Here is a 10,453-nt window from a genome sequence, read left to right as displayed (position 1 = left end):
CTTTGGGAATAAGACCCATGGATCTCGGACACGGTTTTCTTACTCCGATCGTTACCGATGACATAAGCCAAGCACTTGGGGTTCAATATGTTGACCGGTTTCTTCACCGAGAATCGAGGGATGACCATGGTTTCTTCTCCGTCGTAAACCAGCCAGTTGTCACCCAGGCCAGGCTCGTTCTCTGCCATCATAAATAAATGCCGAAACGACTTAGATAAATTAAATTAAAGCGAAAATGGAAGTGAATAAAGAGATACCTTGCGGCGGATGGAGAGGAGAGGTGTGCCATTGGCATCCATGAAAAGAATGGATCCCTTGTTGCCTTGCATGTAATTATCCACCCTGAATACCAAATCGCCTTCACCATCGAACACCGTGAAGCCATTACAGTTGAACAGCAATGATTTTTTCCACACTGTTAGAACAGCTTCCTCTTCCTTCCCTACTTACACACCATGTCTATGGCCGCCGGGATGAACATTTGTCATTCTGAAAGGTTCCAGCTTTTCTTAACTTCAAAGAAACGACTGCAATCAAGGCAAGTGGATGGAGGCAGATATATATATGTATGCTATGAAAGTGGCATTGGGTGACACAAGTGCTCCACCACCATGAAAATGACGTGTAAGCAGCATTGTATTGGACGGAGTTGATGAAAATGATATCAGGATAAACACGAGAAGGGCTGTCTGACAAGAGGAGTCGAATATTATTTTTCTAGGGTTTAGAATTGATTTAAATTGTGTGGCTGACAACTCATCTACGGTCCCGAACATTGGACACGTGTAGATTTAATAAGGCATTTGTGTCTGATATTTTAGTGTACCATTGATCGACACTCATCGGAGTTTTGGTTGAAATAAAACGCGGGCTTGCTGCCGTTGCTTAGACGCGACATTCACTTGGTTCCCGGCACACATAAAAGTCACGTGTGGTAAAAGAGGGAATATTACTTTATTGTACCAATTGCATGCGGAATTCACGATTGGATGTCAGATTTGCAATAGAGAGGCTGAATACATGAACCATATCCTTCAGCATCGTAAGTTGACTGGTATGATTTGGCCGAGGGCGATCCAACCTGAGCAGCTTGATGAGTTTCGATCGCTTTTATACCAGGATTGACTTGACCAAATTTGCCGACCAAATTTGCCTTTCAGGTAGGTCCACTAATTCTGATGGAAACTGGTTGATTCGTTTTGCTGTCCTCTATTTCCAGTCATGGAAGCATGGGTGTAGCATTATATTTGATCATATGATTATGTGGAAAGGGAGAAATTTATTATACGTTGTGAACATTTTATCGATGAAGTATTGATGGCTAATGAGTTGATTGCAACCTCAATTAAGATAATTGCTAACACTCCCTTACTGTGGATTCGTTCACCAAGGATGGATCAAGGCCCACCCTGATGCAGCAGTAAGTCCTAGAGATAATGTTGTGGCTGTCGAAGGTGTGTTACGCAATCAATATGAGGATTGACTTTTCGGGTTGACACGGAGTCATGGTAAGTGTTCAGTTCTTGTAGCCGAGCTTTGGGTTGCTCATGATCTTTTAATGAACGCATGGAAACTTGACTTCAGATTTGTGGAACTTGAGTTGATAACTTACAAGTTTCTCGAATCTATAAAAATTTGTCTGATGCCTTGAACGAAAATGCTTTTGTAACTGCAATCTTTGAACTTCGGGATCGTGATTGGATGACAAGAATGAGACGTGTTTGTAAAGAGCAAAACAATGTTGCTGATAAATTGGCAACGTTGGGAAGGGGTACCCCATTGGCGTTCAAACGTTCAATGAGGCTTCGGTGGAGTTGCTCGATCTGCTGCATAAGGACCTGCTTGTTTCTAGCTAAAGTTTTATGCTGTGTTTCCATTTCAATAAAGAAAACATAGAAATAAATAAAGTAACCGGTATTACTGGAGTCGGAAGGAGTGATGAAGATGGTAAACGAAGTTGGAGAGAAATTGAAAAAAGAAATGTTGAGGTTAGGAGAAGGGATGATGTTGCGTAGTTTTAGTATATTATTATTTTATTTTATTAATTTTTATTTATTCAGATAAAGAAAATATAAATTAAGGGGTGACATTATGTTTTGATGGACGACCGAAGTTTTTAATAATGGAGTCAACATTTTGGGAAAATACACCCCAATGATATGAGTAGCAATGGTACATTTAAACCTTTAAATTAAAACCAAATTGATAGAATAACGAGGTGTAATTTACCATTTTCTTTTTCTAGGGTGAGTAACATCAGCTAGAAACACGAGTTAAAAGCACTGATGCCTTTCTTTAGAAACTTCAAGTCACTGTCCTATTAAGATCATTCATGTTCAACAAAGATTTAACTCAAAGAAAAATAGAAATCATCAAACAGATTGCTAAATCCTGAGTTTTTATCATTTACCTTTCAAAAGAATCAAAATCAAACATAATTCCACACGGTATCTTTTATAATTTCCATTGGCTGCAAAGAAGTGTGCAAACCAAACAATTATTAAAGCAAATAAACAAATAACGTCATGCTAGAAAGAAACCACAAAAGTCGAAGTAAATCATGTCTTCTAAGCACGAGTGGACAGCCTCATTCCTTCTTTCCAATCCCATGAGACATGTTATAGATCCCTTGTCCCTGAAAAAAACAAACATGAGCGACAGTTTCACGCGGAAATGGTAAAATCAAAAAGGTTCCTGAATCATTTCTGGAGCAAATGGAAGCCATGTTTACAAACAAAGGAGCTCACGATTAAGAACAGAGAACTTGCAGCCAGAGCAGCAGGAATAGCGACAGATGTTATCTTATCGTAAGGTCCTTTCAGGTATGTGTGCTTGTGGATGTTTTGTAAATATTTCTGATACTCGATAAGCTTCTCCCTAGGTCTGAATGGTGCCTCCGACATGCTGCATCACAATGTAAGAATTCAGTTATGAATCATCTTAAAGAAGAAAATTTTCAAAGCTCCCAAACACCTCAACCCCAACTTTTCCCTCTTTCTCAAATTAGCATATTCAAGCATCACAAGTTCCATCATATATCTCTTCATCTATTTTAATCAATAACACAGTTGAAAATTCACACTCCGCAGAAATCAGCTAGCCTATCCCCATAACCCATAACTTTGAGCTTACTAAAACAAGCAGACATCAGCTTGCATCAACAAAACACAAGATTTAACAGAAGTCCCCTCATGCATTACTCGGACATGAATGTGGGCATTATATATGGAAATCACTAACTTCATATCCCCATATCCATGTAAAGGACATGTTTGTTGAACACAAGTATTTGAAGAAAAACGAACTTGAGCTACATAGGAACCCCTTTTTTTTGGGGGGGGGGGGAAGCTAGATTAAAACAAGGACAGCTAATGATCTTCACATAAAATCTAAATTTGATGGGCAGAGAATACAACTGATTTTCAGTAATGAACTAAAGTTAACCATCACAACATTTTCGCTTTGGGAGAAGCCTCGCAAAGGAAGATTTCTCATAAGCAGGCATGAATTTGAACTTGAATAAACATACAAGGCACCTTCGATACACGCAAAAATAACATCATATCAGCACCCTTCTGCCTAAGAACAAGCAATATAAAATAAAATAAAATGGGTATCACTAAACCCAGTTCAGACTCAAGAGGTTGCATTTTATGAATCCTTGGCTAAGACAAATTAAATGGCTTAAATTAGCAGCTCTATCATAACTACCCAAAACAATTCCAAATAATTAATGTAGATTGTTTTTTTTAAAAAGTGATTCATTTGTTGTAAATATATACTTTCTCAAGCCACAAACGTCGAAGATTGACTCCAATAAACCCAATTAAAAACCCCAGATCAAGGAAATATTTTTCTCCGAAAACCAAATCAGTGGATTCAGACATCAGATATAATAAAAGAAAACTTAAAAAATATACATTAAATTAAACACCTTTCAATATCAGATTCACAAAAGAAAAGGAGATAGTATGAGTAATCGGATCAAATCAAACCTGATTCTTTCTTTCTTAGATTAGGAAAACCCTAGAATTTCTTGACGACTTTGAGCCTGCCAGGATTGAACAAATTTTGTGGAAAAATGAAGGAATAAATAGGTTGAGTGGGCTTAGATTTTTGGGCCGAATTAAAAAAATCTTATTTTACCGATTCAATCTAATTTTCTTAATCAAATTTAACTGCTTATTTTACTAATCTAATCATGTATATAAAATATTGAGTTAATTGCATCATATAATTACAACTCTTATTTTTATATTGGTCCTTAAACTTTTAAATATTTTAATTTCATCTTCAAATTATAACTCTCATTCTAAATTAATATTTAAACTTTTAAACATTCCAATTTCATCCCAATTCAAAATTGGTCCACAACTTTTGAATCTTCCAATTTCATCCTCAAATTCTTACAAATATGTAATTAGTTTCAACTATACTTTAACATATTTTTTTAACGTATAATAATATTGCTTGGTTTGATGATTTTATTAATAGTGGAAGTGATTAGCAAATACCTATAGTTTGAGATGAAATTGAAATGAGGCTTAAATATACAAAGGTGTCCAACCTATGCCCATTTTTTCAATTTAGTGCCTAAAGTTTTTTTTTTATTTCAGTTTGGTGTCTAACGTTTTATTTCGTTACTCAAAATAGGTCTAGTCGTGACAGGCCATTTAGTGCCACCTCAAGGACCTCATTAAAAAACCTCTCTAATCCTATTCAATAGCACAATCTTATAATTTATATGCTTGATTCTAATTATCTATATGTTTAATTTTGATCTATGTGCTTTAAATATGTTTCACATTAGATTCGAACCCATATTTAATGCTTAATTTGATTACTAGATTGATGAAAGAATCTAATTGAAACGATATTAATAGTCGAAGCACGTTGAACAATATTTTCAAATTTAAGGACCAATTTAAAATTTAGGTAGAGTTTGGAGATGTCTAGTACAATTAATCCGTTTAAAAGCCATGATAAATAAGTGACTTAATATAATCTTTTTGGTTCAAATTGGTGCATGAATTTAAGAAATGGTACCTAAATTTGGTATTTGTTTCTTGATATGTACTCAATTGAGCACTATAAAAAAATCAACTAATTCCCTTGCAATGCCCTTTATTACCGCTTAACTATGAAAAGGTATCATGTTATAGCGAATTAAATTCAATTATTATTTGAGATTTTAGGTTCAAAGAATATTAAAAATATAAACTTTTAATATCAAATTAAGAGAGATTTTTTTTTACTCGTCCCAAATTAATTAATAAAAAATAAATGAAATTATGTATTAAGCCATAAATAATATACTTTCGGACAATTATAAAGTGGAATTTACCCTAGCAATGTTTGCATATGCATGACATCAACAAGTTTACGCCGAAAACCCAACATTAAAATAATGAAAAAAAAGGAAAACGATTCAATCTAGTTGAATGAAAACTCAACATTAAAATAATTTTTTGAAATTTAATTGTAAATATTTAAATTTAAAGCTGTGTAGCATTTGATGAGGTTTTTAAAGGTACTTACTACTCAAAGAGTCTTTGCTAAGATCTTGTTTGATTGTCGTTTTTTATTATTAGAAAAGCTGGCAAAGAAAATAGTAAAAGCTGCAAGGCAATGATAATGGGAAAAAGGAGTAAAATACAACACTATGTTTGTTCTGTAAACAAGTACTTGTGCTAAATAAATGCACATTTGTTTTAATTTATTTTTATTCAATAAAATATTGATATTTATGTAAAAATAATTAATTACTCATCTCTTTTATTTTCTTTGTCCTAAAATGAACCAAAAAGCGTCGGTTCAGTTACCTCCAAATATAACTAAGCTCTAATTCCGGCATTCAGACTAATTGCAGGTATAGACAGGGAGTGATGGCTCCTTGTAAGACTCGTACCATAAAGGAGGCAGTTTCTTCCTTAAACCAGAAAGTTAACCTATTCGGGGTGATTCTCGACTACTCTTGGCCGGCGAAAACCAACGGAACCGGTAAAGCCCGCCATTTCTTTACTCGTTTTAACTGTCACTGGCTGTGATGACACAAAGGCCGGACTTACGGCTGCCACCGCTTCTTGAGATGGCAGTAGGGTGATGTTTTGTTGCGATAAGGTGTTTGTGTTGAGCCACTGCTTTTTTCCCCATGAGTTCCTTGATGCTTGCAGTCCGTATATGAAACTTTATAGGAAAAAAATGATTCCTTTTTACTATTTTTCTTTATGAAAAGTCATAGTCAAGCGGAAGATGATTTCTTATGGGAAAAATTCTTTATTTCCTTTATTTTTTTAAAAAAATATGGTACTATGTATTAATAAAAATACAGATTATACCACAATAAGGATTTCATTAAAAAAATCTCTATAATACTTAATTTAGAGTAAAAAGAGTGATGGCCCCTAAAGACCGTTACAAGTAAAAAACTATATATATACAACACATATACAAATTTCCACAAAGCTATCACCAACTCTACTTAAGGAGCAGCCATAAACCTTAACAAATTAAAAATTAAAACTATAATTTGATAAAATCAAATGACAATAAACCTTATAATTTTCAAGAGAATAAATATTTAAACTTTCAGTTTTGATCCATTTTATTAGGTAAACTTTTTATCTTTTTAAAATCATATTTTATGTTTAATTTTGATTTCATTTTACTACCTCTCGCCGTTAACGACTGCATTTTTATGGGTAAATTATATCATTCATCCCTAAATTATCTTCTCACTCCTATTTTGATACTAAAGTTTAAAAATTTTCATTTTAACTACTCAACTTTCAAATTACTCCTATTTTAATCACTCCTATTTATTTTATTAATAATTTTTGTGATATGACATTATTATTACTATTTTATTAATACATAATGAAAAATAAAAATAAATAAATTTGAAAGTTAGAGTGATTAAATTAGAAATAATTTGAAAGTTAAGTTAAAAAATTAAACTTTAGTGACCAAAATAAGAGTGAGAAGATAGTTAAGTGATGAATGTTACAATTTACCCCATAAAAATGCCATGAGCGATATTAAAATGCAACAAAAATAAAAAATTAAGTATGATTTTAAAATTTTTGAAAGTTTAGATACTAAAACAAATAAAAACTAATAATTTAAATACTAAACACATAATTTACCCTTCTTTTAATGGTTACATTAAGTAACGGCAAATCTATATAATTTTTTCTTTTCTTTTTATCATAATATAAGTTTCGCGTGGTGGAGGGGACACCTAGTTTACGTAAGCGCGTATGGCACTCTCGATTAGGCGGAAAATAAATATATTCACTTAATTTTATATTTGATAAATATTAATATTAATATTATACATAATACTTTAAACATAAAGAGATGTTATATGAAAATTGAATGAAACTAAAGTTGGTTTATAACAATACACATTTGGTCAAACCAAAACTAGGGAAATCATTTATCCAAAAAAAAAAAAACTAGGGAAATCACCTCTAAACATAAAAATATGAATATCAGCAAGGTCGTACAGATTCAACAATCTATGGGCACTACAAGCTGATATAATACATTCTAATACGAGCAAATCAATATGGCCGCTATCGCTGCCACCGTGTTTTCCTCTGCTGCTTGAACTCCCACCACCTCGACTATGTCTCTGATGTACAGGCGGGCTTTGAGGTTGTTGCGCTCCCGGTGGTTGCCTGCATTAGTAGTCACGGGTTAAAAGGAGCTATCAGGCTTTGCATGCAAAGAAAATAAAGTTACTGAACTTACAGAACATATCCAATCTGACCATCGGGTAGAAGCATCGGCACCATTGACATGCCGATAGTCGTCGCTCCCTTTCCATAGATTAAGGGCTGTAAGTTTTTTATATCAGATTTTCTTTCACTAGACTGCTCGATGAGCAAAATCAACACGGAAAATTTAATGGCAATCAAGCAGCCATCGGCACCTGAAAAAGGAAGGAAATATAGTATATTTTCACATAAAACCGAAAACAAAGAGAGAGACAGGCATCCCGAGCTGCGGTTTTAATCCTGTAGAGGAACTTTTAGCCATAGATTATACAAGTGTCAAAGGTGCTCATGGCCATGCGGATATCCCCGATATTCCAACTAGGTAAAATGAAGATATGGAAGTTGCTTAACATGATCCTATACATGCACAAGACAAATATCTCACCTGTGGAAGGCCTGCAACACCGTATACTGGACCTAAAGCACCATAGGCACCCCCAACCAGACCATACCCAATTAGGAAGGAAACCTGAATTCTGAGAACTTGACCCCCCAGATGTCTTTTGATCTGCTTGTGGCTTTGCAAGAGAACATTCCACAACTTGGCCTAAGAAAACAAGACAATTAGCGTTTGGAATTACATCCACTAAACAAAAATGTAAAATGGATAAAAACTCAATAATCACCATCCAATTCATATCTTTCTGTGTTCTTGATTGCTTTCATGGCACTAGATCTCTCTGCAAAGTAAACAAAACCAATTTTATTTCTCTCTTGTCCAGTTTTGCAGGAGGCAGAACCACTTTGGTGATCTTTCCATGATGTTCAAATAGCTTTGTTAACTGATCTTGTGTCACGTCCTTACGCAAATTCTTTACGTAAACCGCCTTTACCTACATAAAATAGGTTTAAATTAACGAATACAAATTACAGCAAGGAACACACCAAAATTCCTCATTTTGGGAGAACCAACAGATAAAACGTAAGAAATAGATTAATTCGAACGAGACATGCATGCAAAGGAGCAACTTAATGATACCTGAGAAGCAGCAGAAGACTCGGCGTTCTTAGGATCAGCCCAGCTCACAGTAGGAGCATTATCACTGAGCCTGAATTTATCGTCTACTGCCTTGAATACTCAGCACATGCATTATTATAGTACTCAACAAAAGCAAATCCCCCGTTATTACTTGAGTTCTTTATATCCTGCGGGCAAAAAAGCAAATACAAAAGACGATGTTACCACTGAACAGCCCCTAGAGGTCACAAGTATCAATCACCTGAACTACTAGGGACGACAACACAAATACACATGGACATTAAACTAACCTTTACTAATTCCAAACCAGTTACTCCAGGCCCAACCTTTGACACAACCTTCCTCAGGTCTTCCTCGCCCCAGCTTCTCGGAATATTACCAATAAACAATCGATGCTTTGATTGGGAAGTAGAACACCTAATTTTTTTACCCTAAGAGAGAAAGAAGCCGAAAAGTTACTCAGCAACCAAAGAAATATAATTGAGAAGACCAAACATAAGAACAAAGAATGTTGTTGTCGGAGACAAAAAGAAAATGGAGATGGAATAATTAAGCCTTTTTCACCAAAGGAATAATTAAGCAGTAGATTTTTAAAGAGAATGGAAAAAGATAATTCTGAACGATAATTAAGAGGCTTATGAAGTGGTGCAAGTTATCTAGGGATGAACTTGCTCAAAATCAGAAGAAGAGTCACAAGACCGCTGAGAAAAAAATATTGACATGTTTAAGCTTAAGCCAACTTCATTCAAATGTAATGCAAAGCAACAAAACAAAACTACAACATAAAATCAAGCACAACTTATTCAGATATAAAAGATGAAAGTGAGATTATTATGGAAAATGAAAATCAAGCTAAATACCAGTTCCAAACTAAATAAGCACCATGATTCCTACATATATCATAGTTTGCTCGGAAGACAAATAAATTGATGACAATCAATAAACAATTTTTTTCAATTGTCTACTATTCCTACCATTGTTATTCGGACTCCATAGTTCATACAATTATACATTTTTTTCATTAAAATTATGTAAGACTTCTGACACTCAATTAACTAATCGTCTTAACATGCTGACAAGGCAGCCAAATACTCATATTCGACACATTCATAATTCAATAATAATAGAGATTATACCCCATTCAACAAGTACAGAATCAATAGTTCTTTTCCCTTACATTATCAGAGAAAATTAAAAACTAAAAGTTCTGAGAGCAAAAGAAGAAAAAGGTCAATAGAACAACATCAAAATTAGCAATCCATCTTTGCTATAGTAATTAAGAACCTGAGCCTAAACACACTTTTTTCTACAGCAAAGACTACCAGTTCTTTGCAGAGAACTTACTACATTTTTCAGCAAATCTCTGCAGCAAGTGAATGCATAGCCTCAACTAGGAAGCTTTTTATCCTGCCAAAAATACCCAGTTCACTTTTTGCACCTAATATGCACCATTCCCTTCATTTACAACCAAGCCAATAAGTAATCTAGAACTCTTTACCCTCCAACTAAAAGTTCAAAATTATGAAAACCCCACTGAAGTTAAAAATACCAATCTCAAATCAGCACTCGATATATGAAATAAGAAGAAAAAACGAATGAAAGTAGAGTTTTGTCTCGAGAAACAAGCAAAAAATTGCAACTTTTAAATCATAGGCTTTGAGAGAGAAAGAGAAAATACCCGAGTTCTAGCTGT

General features: G+C 34.2%; 1 protein-coding gene, 1 non-coding gene and 1 pseudogene across 2 annotated transcripts; 1 reads left to right on the top strand and 2 right to left on the bottom strand.

The window, feature by feature from the left end:
* Positions 1 to 2,385: 2,385 nt before the first annotated feature.
* Positions 2,386 to 4,089, bottom strand: LOC120172575. Its single transcript, XM_039180007.1, has 3 exons — positions 3,996 to 4,089; positions 2,748 to 2,904; positions 2,386 to 2,635 (listed from the first exon to the last, which is right to left on the bottom strand). Exons 2-3 carry the CDS (start codon positions 2,901 to 2,903, stop codon positions 2,588 to 2,590), a joined length of 204 nt encoding a protein of 67 aa, XP_039035938.1. The 5' UTR covers position 2,904; positions 3,996 to 4,089; the 3' UTR covers positions 2,386 to 2,587.
* A 1,949-nt stretch (positions 4,090 to 6,038) lies between these two features.
* Positions 6,039 to 6,138, top strand: LOC120172600. Its single transcript, XR_005520979.1, has one exon. It is a non-coding gene; the product is annotated as a small nucleolar RNA snoR113 (small nucleolar RNA).
* A 1,274-nt stretch (positions 6,139 to 7,412) lies between these two features.
* On the bottom strand, positions 7,413 to 9,191 carry LOC120172586 (annotated as a pseudogene).
* Between the last annotated feature and the right edge of the window lie 1,262 nt (positions 9,192 to 10,453).

This window comes from Hibiscus syriacus, unplaced genomic scaffold (genome assembly GCF_006381635.1).
Source record: "Hibiscus syriacus cultivar Baekdansim isolate YM2019G1 unplaced genomic scaffold, ASM638163v2 tig00111855_pilon, whole genome shotgun sequence".
NCBI classification, from domain to species: Eukaryota; Viridiplantae; Streptophyta; class Magnoliopsida; order Malvales; family Malvaceae; genus Hibiscus; species Hibiscus syriacus.
Note: the sequence above shows the minus strand (reverse complement) of the source record. Positions and strands in the feature narration are given on the sequence as shown.

Coding starts and splice junctions, on each gene's coding strand:
- LOC120172575 (XM_039180007.1), bottom strand. CDS start 2,903: ATGTCGGAGGCACCATTCAGACCTAGGGAGAAGCTTATCGAGTATCAG. Junction 2,636..2,747: donor CAAGTTCTCTGTTCTTAATC/GTGAGCTCCTTT, acceptor TGTTTTTTTCAG/GGACAAGGGATCTATAACAT.